The sequence below is a fragment of the Papilio xuthus genome, unplaced genomic scaffold (assembly GCF_000836235.2).
Source record: "Papilio xuthus unplaced genomic scaffold, Pxut_1.1 DF825017.1, whole genome shotgun sequence".
Lineage (NCBI taxonomy): Eukaryota > Metazoa > Arthropoda > Insecta > Lepidoptera > Papilionidae > Papilio > Papilio xuthus.
In genome coordinates, this window is record NW_013533632.1 from 4,655,299 (window position 1) to 4,669,756 (window position 14,458).

The 14,458-nt window shown below is 34.1% G+C and overlaps 1 protein-coding gene across 3 annotated transcripts in view; it reads right to left on the reverse strand.

Moving 5' to 3' along the window:
* Positions 1-2,578: 2,578 nt before the first annotated feature.
* Positions 2,579-14,458, reverse strand: part of Bmap-A (apterous A) — a 55,512-nt gene continuing 43,632 nt past the window's right edge. For 2 of the 3 annotated variants that reach the window (XM_013323934.1, XM_013323933.1), the window contains exons 5-6: positions 10,287-10,489; positions 3,811-4,092 (exon numbers count right to left, since the gene is read on the reverse strand). In XM_013323934.1, the coding sequence (XP_013179388.1) occupies positions 3,898-4,092; positions 10,287-10,489 (398 nt within the window). In that variant the 3' untranslated portion in view covers positions 3,811-3,897. Of the gene's footprint in view, positions 4,093-10,286; positions 10,490-14,458 lie in introns of all 3 variants that reach the window. The other variant, XM_013323935.1, reaches the window with a different exon arrangement.

Here is a 14,458-nt window from a genome sequence, read left to right on the forward strand (position 1 = left end):
TAAACCATAACAAAAATGCACTTCGACCCGTTTGCCATAAATGAGGAAATATTATGCAGTTTTTTGTTCAATTAATTGAATTGATTAAGAAATTTGATGTAACTAGGAATTTGCTATTCATCTGCGTAATTAAAAAGAATATTACTGGAATTGTCGGCCACTTCTTCCAAGCAACGACTTTAGTAGAAAAGTTTGACATCTGTAATCTAATAAAAAACATCTACGTTAGTATTTTTAACCATTTTTTTTATTGTTATTTTGTTTTCACTTTATTAAACCTTATCATCAGTAAGGTTAAGGCAAAAAATATTGCAATCCTATATCCCCACAGCAAACGTGTGACATGTAACAAAATTTTTAATAACCAAGTATGTATTTTTTGAACAATCACATTACTTCTTCCTTTTTCTTAGACTGTACTTGTTTAGCTAGACGTAGGCTTCTCACTCCTCGTACGCATAAAAAAAATTACATGAGTTCGCCACAAAATATTTGTGTCTAAAGTAATATTTTAAAACAATTTGCACGCTACACTCTTTCGGACTTTTTTATAAGCCTTAATATTTAGGGAGAACTCGAGTATCGGCTTAGTAAAAAATAATCTTTCAATTTCAGTAGAATTTTTAGAAAATTAATCTCTTTTATCTATATATTTCTGTACAATTACTAAATTTGAAGTGTCTGTACGTAATATAAATAAATATATTTCGGGAACATAATGTATTCGCGTTGTTTATAGCGAAATTCAAACTTATACACTTTTTCCTGACTATGCCTGCAAATCCACGTTTCCGACTAATCTTCAAAACAGCTGGACCGATTTCTACGGAACTTGGACTAGAGTAACTACGGCTACCTTTTTTAAATTCCGCGCTGACGAAGTCGCCTGCGACAGTTAGTGCAAATAAAATTAATTAGAAATAACAAAGGTTTCTTTTTAATTTCAAAAAAGAAAAACAACCTTTACTAATTGGATCCTCGTTAATGTTTCTTAGTATAAAGTATTAGAGACTCCGAAGGGATTTTCGGAGTCTCTAATACTTATTATTTCTTTCGTATTATTCGATTTATCAAGGACGTACTGAAGCCCAGTTAATTATTGAAGAAATCTACAGATTGAAAAAAACATATCTTTTATATTCGTAGATAAAGAATTCAAAGTAAAAAATATTGAATCTACAATGCGAGAGATATTTTATTATTTGCAATTTCTCTTAAAGAAAATATTAAGTTAGTAATGTTCGGTATGAACTTTGCGTTAGGCAGAATTTCCGTGTAAAACCAATCGATTGCAATAATTTAAACAATCGTACTCAAGTACTGTTTCCTTTTATCAATTGCACTTGTTTGATTGTACTCACAACATTTACATTTCACGTTGAAACAATTCCGATATAAATTATAACGTAACCTAACTTAATTTTGAGTGTCTGCTGTCGAAACATTTTTATAAAAGTACAGTCATCCCTATCATACTTTGTTAAAAAATAGAGACAACAGCATGTTTATATATAAGTGTTACGATTGTGAAATCCACCCTTTTTACATTTATAGTTTGTTAGTAAAAAATAATCACTTTGGATAAGTTGATACGTCAGATGTGATACGAGATCTTAATTTTTGCAAAAAGATATAAGATTATGCTACCATATATGAGTAGGTATGTAAAACTTTAGGTGTAGAACGCAATACTGATCTTGGAGTTAGCGATAAGGACCGGAATTTACGAAAAAAGCTACCCGACGGGACCACCCAAAGGCCCAGCTGCCGCCCCGCTTATTTATTGTTTTAATTAAAACAACATAACTCAGGCTCCTCTGAACGCACCTATGAGACAGCTCGTAATTCTAAAGTTTAGCTTCTGTACGCAATCCTCGGGATAAATGACGCGTAAGCTTTTGCTGAGGGTGGCATTCAACGCACGATTTGTATCAAACAATTTTGTGATGCCACCCTACTAGGTTATTATGTATGGTTGTAGGCTATCTCTTAGTTACTTATTTATATAAAACCAAAGAAAAGAAATATCATAATAATTTATTTTATACTTCCACTTTAAGTTGCTTTCGTAAATATTTGCCTTACTGATTAATACGATTAATTATATCTTCGGTGAGCATATAACTTGGTATATTAGACGGCAGCAACAATAACAGCTATTGTATGAATTCCACAAAGGAGACAGGAGTAAAGTCTACACAATTCTACATTTCATCTAACGTCCGCGTTTCGAGTGTGCGTGTAGGAGACCTTATTTTAGTCCCCTATCCCTCCCACTCTTTTCTTATAAGGAAATAAGTAAGGGACGCATAGGAAGGGGATATATCCTTTTTCTGTGCCTCCTCGCTCCGTCGATTAAAGGTAGTCAACGCATTTGCAATTGCCGGTATGTATGGCCGCTTGCTCGTTTGCTACTTTATAATATAAAAGAATACCTGTGTAAAAAATAATTCTTTTATTACGTCTTTTCGCCTTCAATTTTTTTTTTCATAGTATCAGCCATTTTTTAATGAAGATCCTTATTACAATGTATGTTTTTGAAAATAGGTGGAAATAAAAGTGGAAATTATTATATAGTTCGTAATATTTTATTAACAGATTCGTTATAATTTGTTATAGTGACAGGAATATATTTTCCAGATATATATTGGTTGTTGTGCTTACTACATGAGATTGTTCCTTCTAACTTAACATCATTTACACATTACACTCACGTCTGCTTCTTAACTTAACTACACAATGAATAATAGGATAATTTAATTAATCGATTCCTATAACATATTACTGTAAGTTGTAACTTTATTAATGTCTTATCAATTTATACAAAGAGGAACTACAAGTGCGTGTACTTAGCTGGATTAATTGTGAATTTCTGTTGGAACACAAGTATAAGAACATTATTGTTATCTCTCTTATTATCAGAAAGATTGAAAGGGATGGAAATATTGTTATACATGTGTTACGACAGTAAATTCACATTACATCATAATTTAATGCTTAACACTACTTCAATGTGCAAGTTTTCCAAAAACTAATACAACATTTATTTCTAGTTCGCTTATTATCGTCTTTAAATATTTAATAATTATTATTATTTTATGGAAAAAATTCATACCTACCACTTACATTTATTCTTATTCAATAAATAAATAGTATATATTAATAAATCGATATTCATCGTTGTAATTTGCCCATCCCTATGTATCTACATTTAAGAGTCAGTGTATTTATTGAAACGATATCATTACTGCATTATAACTATATAATATAGAACAATAGTATTACATTAACATGAATCTATTAGATTTTTTTACAATTTCTTCCTCTTGTTAATCCGCTACAAGTGCAAAATTCTTCATGAAATTATTTCATAATAAAAAAATGCAGATATCCTTATGTGCAAGTAAAACCAAAGTTAATCTCCATATTCATTGATGGACGGAGATTATATCATAAATTGTTCAACAACTTATTTCATTTCTAAATAAATATAATTCCATAGAACGAACAAACATAAAAAAATAAATTAGTTTACACTTGGATTAAAAAAAATATTTACGATGCAAAAATAGTAATTCAGTATTGGAACTGGTGCACGTGACATTGAGCTTTCATATCAGCTGTAAGATTGTGCAGTTTTATAATTAAACATGGAGTAAACGTACATTTATAGAAACTGCTAAACATTAAAGATCCCACATATTTTTACATTTTATATTGATTTCACTTCCTTCCAACCACAATTTTTATACAGAGTCCACTAAATATATTTGACCAAGTGACCAACACTTGTTAAGTCCATTATAATTCTACACGATTTATTAAAAGCGCTTTTGAAGGTTGCACTTTTTAATGTCTCGTCCAGTTTCTTAGCGCTCATAAAGCGCAAAATTGTTGCTATGGACAGTCCATAGAGTTGGGGCTGGGCGGGCCCCCGATGACGCTGTACGGCGGACTGTGCGGAGGCAGCGACATGGGTCCGTGGTACATGTCCATCTCTAGCGTCGCGTCCGGAGAGCACTTCTCCGCCATTTTGTTTTCTTGCTTCGTCACCATTCGCCGCCATTTCGCACGAGCGTTCTGAAACCACACCTGCGAACAAAAAACACACGGTTAGTGTCGGCCGAGAGAATAATGCAAGCGCGCCCCGCATTGAAATGTCGCCAGCAAAATGAAAAGCCGATTCGCCATAAAAAGAATACGAGTCGTAAAGCGACGACGATCCAAATAAAGTATAACTCTGGCTTAAAAGTCTTCGAATGTTCCTCCATGATACCGTCTTCGTTATTCGAAGTACCTAATTATGCTCCGTTGGAGCACAAAGTTGCTTTTGATGCGGAAGCTTTGTTTTTTTGAGACTCCTGACATCACAGACTGCTTGGTGAAGGGGGAAATTTACCTGTAAATAATATAAGGATAGCAGGAGGTTAGCATGGCGAGTTGTGTTCAATTGAGTTGAATCTCTAGCGCTCAAGAACTTCGGCATCCTAACTAGTCTAATAGCAGATAATGCTTTATGGAAATATATTTTAATTCCGTTCATAAACGATTAGGTCAATTATTCATCTCTATTGCCTCAAACTTTTTTTAAAGATTCTTTTGTGCACTTAAGCACTTGTAAAAAGTATAACTAACTTTAAATAGTGTAAGAAAGTACTTTTAATATTCAATAGTATTCGTCGGAAGCTAGTATTCAAATATTGTTTGCGTGAGTTTGCGCATGCGCGCGAGTGGCACGGCCAATCGTGCGCGGCCGCCGCTAGCCCCGCCCCGCGCGGTATGGCCGCTACTGACGCTGCCTAATGCCAAATTTAGATTAGCGCTTATTTCGTATCCGTCACTATCGAGGAGCGTAAATATAACATCTTTTTATTATCGAACCGATTTTAGCACACATAATAAAGGCACTCACTCGCGTATTTATTGAATTTTTTCCCCTAACCGAATGACAATCGTAAGGAAATATTTATTACAAATTAAAACGATTAAAGAGAACTTGTAGCCTTGATATGGTGCGCGTCCATGATCACCGATTCAAAATTGAAAAACTACTTAAAAATATTTAAGATAACTAAAGCATTTAACTAATTTTAATATTTTTTCTTACTAATTTCCTTTTTAATAAGCACTGCTCACACGTCAGTAAAACACTTCCTAAAAATGTGTAACATTTCGTCGTACTAATTACCGAAAGCAGCCCGCTCCTGTCATTCCTCGTGTATATTCATCATAAACTGAGAAGCGAGAGGTGATAGTGTCTCAAAGTGAAGCGATGAGAAATGGGCGAAAAGCGCGGGAGACGACGTGAGCGCGGCCACGATTGATGATCCCACGTCGACACATACCGGCGCTGTCAAAGTCAAGATAAACCCGCAGCGCGGTGGTCCCGGAAACATAAACTCTCGTTTCCACTGTCGAAACAATTGTGTGAATATCAGCTTGTACACCTCACCTAGAGGCTCGGATTCTAGCTTAAGTTGATGACTCGGCCCACAATAGTCAAAGTATCAACCATGATAGCAAAGTATCCACCACGATACCCAAGTGTGGATATTAGATTTTCTTCGCAATTTTATAGAACATTTGAATCTATTTGAGGACTATTGCTGTAAAGGTTCAGGTCAAACGGTTACGCGTACCTACTTACATATAAGCTGTTCTCACATTATTAAGATCTTAGCTAACCGTCGCCATTCATTCTGATGTTTAAAAATACCCGTAATCGCAAACTATAACAATCATAATTCATTTGCACGTTTGTGTTTCTTTACTGTTAAAAATATTGTCTTTGTGTTGAAAAATGTTGCAAGTTAATAGCGTTATAAGCGACATTTACAAAGAGACAAAATACTTATTGAGTGTCCATTAAACGCTTGACACTTGTGAATTGGGTCGTAATAGTGTTATTCTTGTAGCCAACACAAATAAGTTCGCGCATCGGCATTAGACAAGTCATTTGTTACGTCACGTCCAGCCGAGTGACGTTTCAAAATAACTTTTCTCATACAAAACTACATCTCAATTTGCTTCGCTATGATCTCAATGTACTAATGGGAAAGATGTGAAAATAATATGAATTCATGTCTCCATATAAACCACTTTACTATAGAATTTTTCATATATAGTTTAAGAACTTTCCTACACGTCAAACACGCATGGAATTTTTGTTATGAACAAAACATTCAGTTCAACCGAAACTAATTGGCTCGAAGTACTTTTTTGAACAATTAAATTTTAATATTATACGGTATAACGTATTATGTTTTTGTTTTCAGGCAAAGAAATATGACTAACTTAAATTAGATAACAAACCTGCTCAGTTTATCGTGATACTCATGCGTAGGTCGTCAACCTTCGTATTATCTTTTACATACATTTTAAAGGGACTAAGAAAATATAAATAAGAAATGTGTGAAAATATTTACAAGAAAATACCATCAATATTTTGCAGGTTTTACAAGTTTTTTTAATTATGCGATAATGATCTTGGGTAAGTACATAAAATAAAATACTAATAAAATGTAAATAATAGTACATTATGAGATAAATTACTATCCAGAAGAGTAAAATTAACATATTTTTCTAAATTGTCACAACACACGCGACGTTCGACTATTAAATTTGAAGGTTAAAACATTTTATTCGTAAAAAGACGCTTGTTTAGATTTGTGTTGCAATAAAATAAATAATATAAACATTAAATCGGCGGGAACGAAATATATAAGCGAGATGTATATTTTAAAATACCGTCTAAACTAAATGCCTCTCATCTAACAAAATACTACCAGCAGTCTTCAGACACAGTTACTAGTAGACTTATGTCCATGGGCTGATTTGAAGTGAACATCTGTAATATCAAATATATTATATGTATTCTATATATTTCCTGCTTATCTTTGAAATAGCATGATCAGTTGTACAGATTCAATTGTATTGTCCAAAAAAGGGACAGTACTTGGTAAAAGCTTGGAGTAAATTGGAATTGTCTATAAATAATTTTCTAAATGGTGCCGTGAATTGACTTAAATCATAACGAAATGTGATCAACGTGAAATGAAATAAAATAAATGAAAAACAAAATGAATTTAAGTAAAGAGATTTCCCCCACTTGACAAATTTCAAAAGGAATTCATAAGTAGACCCTAATAAATGTCCAAACAAACATGTGATCAAAGGCGCTCAAATATTCAGCGTATTGTAAATAAAAACTGTAGAGATGTGATTAATAGTCGCGTTTCCTTATATAAATAATATTTAAATAAATTAGGAGGTAGACACGGCACGTCCGCCTGGCGCGAGTGCGCGCGACCGAATGACAAATGGATGCCTTTTGAAATCGCGGCGGAAATTATCTGCCCAACCGAGCGTCTCAGGGCGATGCGTTGGTACTAATTACTAGAGCGTTTGATTGTGATCACCACGCGCCCGCGCAAGCAGATCTCGCCTTTAATCGACATTCTTTAAATTCATTTTCGAGCGAGACACCGCATTCATTATTGTCACCAAATGTACTTAGAAAGTAAAATTATATCGGGCCAAATGTCGAGGTGTGACCATCCGATACTAATTGCCGGTTTCGAGACGCCTTCAGCATTTCTTTGGTTATTTGTGTGCCATTGCAGGCATCTTTATTGTATCTCGAGTCATAGCATGAAAACGATTTAAAAATAACCAAGTGATTGTATTTATAAATATGAGTTTGAATAATTCTATATACACCAATTACCCTTTGCATCGTTGTATTATTTTAACTATTATCTAAATTTAGATATATTGAATATGTGATATTGTAATACATCAGTCATATCATTAAAATAAATGGTACGTAAAAAAAAGTCGCGTAGCATTTATGGTGTACTCTATACCGATTGATCGTGTGACACGCCCGAAAAAGGAAAGGTACTTTTTCAATCGACTAATTACGCAGCACTACTTGAACCCGAGTCATTTTTCAGGAGGGAAGAAGAGAAAAAAAAAGAACGGAACGAGTGACAAATCACGCAATTGCGGACGCACGGAGAGAAATATGGTGCGGTTTGTTCTAAATACGCCAGCGCTTCGACTTGGAGTCGTCGCGGGCGCATATATTACTAAGGCGCCCGGGCCAATTAGACACCCGCTCTCTCCACACTAACACGCACCTGCTTTTATGTTTTTATAAATATTTTGTATTAAAGAAATTGCTTTAAGTTTAAATCTTAATTCATTGTTTGAAATAGTAGGGTGTATGTTCTATATTTTAACCGTAATGATTTTTTTCATTAGCTAAATGTGCTATAAAAGATTTGCGGAATAACATCAAAGAATTTCATTTACTAAGATTATTCATTTAAAATTTAGACTACATCATAATAATAATGAATATCTAATTTTAACATCAATTTTGTAAAAACAATTAAATGCAAATATAAATTTAACAAATAAAAAAATAGTAATTTGCTAGCGGCAAAGTCGTTTTATGTTGCTGAATTTGATACTGTATTTGTAGAGTCCTTGAATTAAATACAATATATAGAATAAATGTTTAATGCATTAACATATTTAAAAATTTCACAACCAATTTCACTGTTTAGAAAATAAACCACATGCGGGTATAGTTTATCTGAACTCTGTCAGATTCTATCTATAAAAAATAAACCGCGTCCCTTAACATTTCTCCACGGGAGCGTACAACCAAAAGTCGGTATATACAAAACGAAAAAGCCCTTATCTCGGCAAAATGGCGACGGCAAGCCGTAAGCTTTTTTCCAAAAAAATCTCGATCAATATTCGGAGGTTCAGAGGGAGAGGTTCTCTTTGCCTTCGTATAATTGGTTGGAGGGAAATTTATGCGGCGCGCGCTATCTGCGTCGGGTCAGCTCGGCTTGGCTCGGTATGTCGATAACTGGTAAGGGGACCCTGCCTACCGATCTTATGTTTCGAAGACGACATCTCTTGGGTATGTATGAAGCCATTGTTATACGTATAGTCCAAAAAGAACACGGCTAAACTTCTTCGGCATATCCCGATCGCGTTTGTATGCTTCATTTATTTATTTTTCCCCTAGATTCTTTCTCTTCACTCTACCATAGCTTTTAAAAAATATTAGAGGCTGCTTAATGTTCAAGCAAAATTGAAGTATTCAGTAAGTTACTAAGGTTTTTAAAATGTTGTAACTATTATAATTAACAGTTTTAAACTTATATGTAAATAATTTTATTGAATGTAGTAACTATTTCAATAACAAACAATGAAAAATTCCACTTGGTATATTGAAAAGAAACCAGAGCGAACTATCAAAAATGGTGTAATTACGAAAACAAAGGAAGGCTCTTTGAAGGCACCGTGTAAGATCCACATTAAAGGGCCGCACTCGGTAAACAAATTAAAAGCAATATAAAGGTCTAAACGGCAAAGCTGCGCCGCGGTGTGTCCAATCTATTAGTACCCGAGCGGGCCGGTGGTAATGGCTGCGCAGATGGGCCTGTTGGCCCTTTCAACTCGTTTGGCCCGACACCGCGCACATAACAAAATCTACTATCGTTTTTTTTTATGAAAACATTCAAAAATCTATACACAATTTTTTTTAATTATCAAGGCATTTCATGTGAAAAAAAAAACAAAAAATGTCTAAATATATTTCGGTTAACCGGTTAAAAGCAATAGTTTTGACACTTACCCAAACTTGATTTGTGCCACGTTGATCCTTGTTATACGAACTTAAAGACAGCTGAGCGCCCATTGCTATTTTCTAAATATACTATTAAAAGTAACCGAGAAATGTTCTGCCTAGTAGATATATGAATTAATGTAAATTAGATGTTTATGTTATAATTATTATGTGCTGTAAAAAAATTAACGCCCAACAAACATTCGTTCAAGTAGTATCTTATACCTGTGGTGATAAAATCACAAATGAATAAAGTGGTCGTGACGCATACAATTTACCTTTACCACTTTTTTTTATTAACGAAATACGTTCGCAAAGCGGCAACTTCGATAAGCACGTTGGTAACAAAGCGAGCGATATTCTAACTACATTAAAATCGCATTAGCTTCTGGATAATTTAGTAACTTTGTAAAGGAAATTCCCAAGATTAACAAATTACATATATAGATCTAAGTAATTGTCAACGACGCATTGGAAATAGTGTATATTATAACTACAAAACTATCAAACTCTTAAAATTATCGGTTATTTAAATGAAGAAATCTTCCAAAATATTATAAGTAACTACAAAAACTATTAACAAATGTCTATGACAATTACGTATTAAAAAGATAATTAAAAACCAATAATAAATTACCTGCAAAACTCTCTTAGGGAGACCTGTTTTCTGGCTGAGTTGTTTCAAATCCTTAGCATCGGGGTTGTGGTTGATAGCAAAGTATGACTTCATTGTTCGCAGCTGGTGATGCTTGAAGCTGGTCCGCATGCGCTTGGTGCGCGAGGTGGCACCCAGACCGCCGCTGCCGCGGAATCCCATCTCCAGGTAATCAGGATTCAGATCTGATACGAGAAGAGAAGATTCACGCTGCTCAATGTAACACATTGAAATTGTTAGAATATTGTGTTATTATAAAGAAATATAATAAAATAATAAGTAATTCTCCATAAATAACACTTCTTGTAAAGACAATTAGTGAAACTATTTTCTTCGGAATAAAATTAAATATCTTCTTTAGGAGTGAGGTGTACAATGTAATCTATCATGGCTTAATCTACTTTAATAGCGAGGTATCTGAACTTCCACGATGCAGGACCATCAAAACATACCTGTAAAATAGCGACCATCAAATACCTCACCTACAATAATACACTACAATTTTATAAAGCCGTTGTAAACGTGGTACAATGTAAAATATTTACAATGTAATTCCGTTCTGTAAGAGATCCAAGCATTTTGTAAGCGTAATTAAAACTTTTTACCCTGCGGTACACTACTTTTGTATGGGATTATAAAACAATTGATGGCAATTACAAAATAAACGGCCAAAGCACGCCCAATAACAATAAACGGAGTTTAAATTAAGATATACATACAATTCGCATTGCTAATTCGCACACATAAAATTATATGTCGTTAAATAAAATTTACCTTTAGCTGTGACCTAACAGCTCACCAATTAGCCTTAACGTGAAATTTAATTTAGTAATTTGAGGCATCAAATGATAACTCCATGTTTAACATGATTAACATAATGTTAATGGTTTGTATTTATGGATTAGCTCAGAATAACAAAGAATAAAAACACTGGCTGAATATAATCTGTAGAGTTACGAATGCACTGATTTTTTTGATTTTTTTTATTTAACATTGTTTTATAATTGTATATTTTTCTATACTTATATTTTAAAGAGGTAAGATTTGATTGTGTGTTTTAATGAATTAATCCCGAAACTATATAAACTATTTGAAAAAATCTTGCACTGTTGGGAAGCTATAACATAGGCTATAGGATTTTTTTATTACGCGCCGACTAAGTGCGGGCAACAGTCCGTAAATTATAAATCATTGCTATCTCTCTTTTCCAAGAAGAATGAAAGGGATGACAATATGTATTTGCCATGTAATCGTAATGAAAAATTATTTAAAAAATGTCGATAGAATACTTGAAGTAGCAGTTATACAACTGTCAAACAGTGGGCAAAATGTTTTTTTTTTCAGTCGTAAATCGGTCGCTGCATACCGCTCATTGTTTTCAGTTACGATTTCTCAACGTCACCGTGACGTATCCGTGACGGGAAAGGCCGGCTGCCGCGTCGAGGTTTTAACGACCAATAAAGATTGTTGCCAATAAATATTCCGAAACATCGAGGGTGGAACACAGTATGGAGTAGAATGTCTTTAGACGTAAAGCGTTTAGACATTCTAAAATTATTGATTAATTAAAAAAAGTATAAACGTTAAGAATAATTTGAATATTATTTTATTTTCCACATGTAACGATATCCAATTTAAATAATATATTAAATTCAGTCTTTTTAAACGGTTACCAAAAACATGTAAGCATATTAACTTCTTATTCGTTATTATTGATTTCGACCAATTAGTACTATAGGTAATTAGGCAAGGATTCGTTGATGCATTCACCGACCTCCGCTGAGGTAGATACACGTAAAATGTAACCACTTTTAAGTTTATGCTGGTTTGTTACGAGGGAAGCTTACGGAGATCAGGAGGTCAGAATAATTTGCTATTATGAACGAACAACACCTAATCGGACAGCACTGTTTTGAAGTAAATATCCGTTCAAACAATAGCAGTACATCATTGTTCACTCTTCTGCTCTCGTGTGATACTAGCATTACCTTACCTACTGTACAACGGAAATTTTAGTGTTGATTTAGTTTACTAACTCCGCGGTAAAGACATGTATAAAGATTTGATATAACTTCACATCCTGCCTTAAAGCTGTTTTAATACATTTTCAATTCGTTATGGAAACTAGAAGATACCTATTTTGATATAATTTATCCAATAATTTATGTACAAAATATGAGGCAATTTTCGAAAAAACGGGTAGAAATAATAAAGGTGATACTGATTTTTTGATATAGGCGCCCAAACGCAATGCTTCTTGTAAAATATGCATTTTCTTGGAATGTAAAGGTTAACAAGTGATTACCGAGTAAATTGTGACATAGACAAACTTCTAAGGAAAGTAATCAACGGTGACGTAACTTACACCGGTGATGTTAGACTAGAGCCAACTTCATTTCAAACGCGATATATGTATTTCGTGTCAATTTACTAAGAGTATCATTGGTTGATATCAACGATTCTGAGGATATTATGCGTACCGTAAAGTGGCTATCGTGAAATCTATCTGTTGATAAATATCAGGGCTTAAATATATTTATAACCATAAGCTTTCATAGCGTTCATTTAATACAAGATTTAAAAGCGATAAAACAAGTCAAAAGTTTTCCCGTTGAGAAATGAAAGTTTAATGAGCGGTGCACCCAGTTTTACATATGATTTAAATATTACTTTAATAGTGACAGTAAATTATGAGCTTAATTGAAAAATAATATAACTAAACATTCGACTCTAAGTTTTAACGCTTAGGTAATAAAGGTGGTCTGTAACAGATCGCAGGTACGATCTGCCACGTTGACGGAACGTTTGTGTTTACTTGACATGATTTATGCACCCTCTGGCAACAATAAAACTAGTGAGAAAACACGAAGAGCCTCCGCAACAGTTGAAAATCCCCTCGTGCCCCGCTCCAGAAAAGTGAGAGGGGGCTGGGGAAGGTCTAACTAAGCTGGTGGTCAGTGACCTGCTTCAGGCGGTCGTGCATCCACTAGGCACCAGATACGGTCTCTCCGGCTTAGGAATATTTGCAAAGCGGAGAATTTTCATGTTCAATTTCAAGCTCAACACTTTCGTATATAGATATCGCAGGAGGGAAAGAACTTTTTGCAGAGATATATCTTGTCGCTGCTCCACTATTTTATTATTTTTTATGTTAGCTATTTGCAAGTGGTGCGGTTCCGGCACTTATCGATAAATAAGATCGCGTCTCGAAAACGTCACGTCCGCTAAAAGAAGACGTTATTAATAGATTGAGACACAAAATGTACGCAGATAACACGTCGACGGCTAGAAAAAAATCCGTGTAAAAAGTGGGTGGGTTATAAAAGATCGCTGTGATCTCATAAATCGTACGCACCATTCATGTTTAAAGTCCTCCAAAAAAATGAGATTTCCTACGCGATATCATCTCGTCCGGTGGCCACTAGCATTTTATATCTATGGGATATTTTCGTTGTTACTGATGACACTGCAAAACAATTCACCGACTGACCTGTATCAGAAACACGTTGTAAATTCTATCGATGCTTATAAATACCTCAATAGATTTTTTTACGGATAAAAAGAGAGAATTTTCGAGATGTCATCGTGACTCGGATACAAATAAAAATATTAATTTAATCGACGCATATGTAGTATCACGTAACGCATCAGCAGGGGGCGCTACTGGCGACTTTAACTCATATGTGGTCGGGTGGCGCGAAGCAGTCGGGCGCCGGTCATATTTCAACTGTTATTACTCTAGAACTATGAAGTTATACTCAGACGATAGATATCAAAACTTATAACGGCTGCATATATTATAATCTATGATGACGATCACAGCTATTGATGTAAGATATTGTATATTAAATGTAAAAGATATTAAGAAGCTAGAAATCACGAAATTATTAAGACAACTTTTTTTAAAAAATTACGTCACATAGTAAAATTACATTAACATAACTAGGATTAGCTACTATCAAAACAAGTACTCGTATGTCAAGGAGTATAAAAATATGAACTTATCCAAAAATATAACAAAAATGTATTCAGTATTAGTAATTCAAAAGAGTATTTCCCATTAAATCAACCGCGATTAAATATTCGTGCGATATTAAATCAAAATATCACTTCAGATGGCAATCGTCTGATTCCGTGTCATATTTGGATCCTAA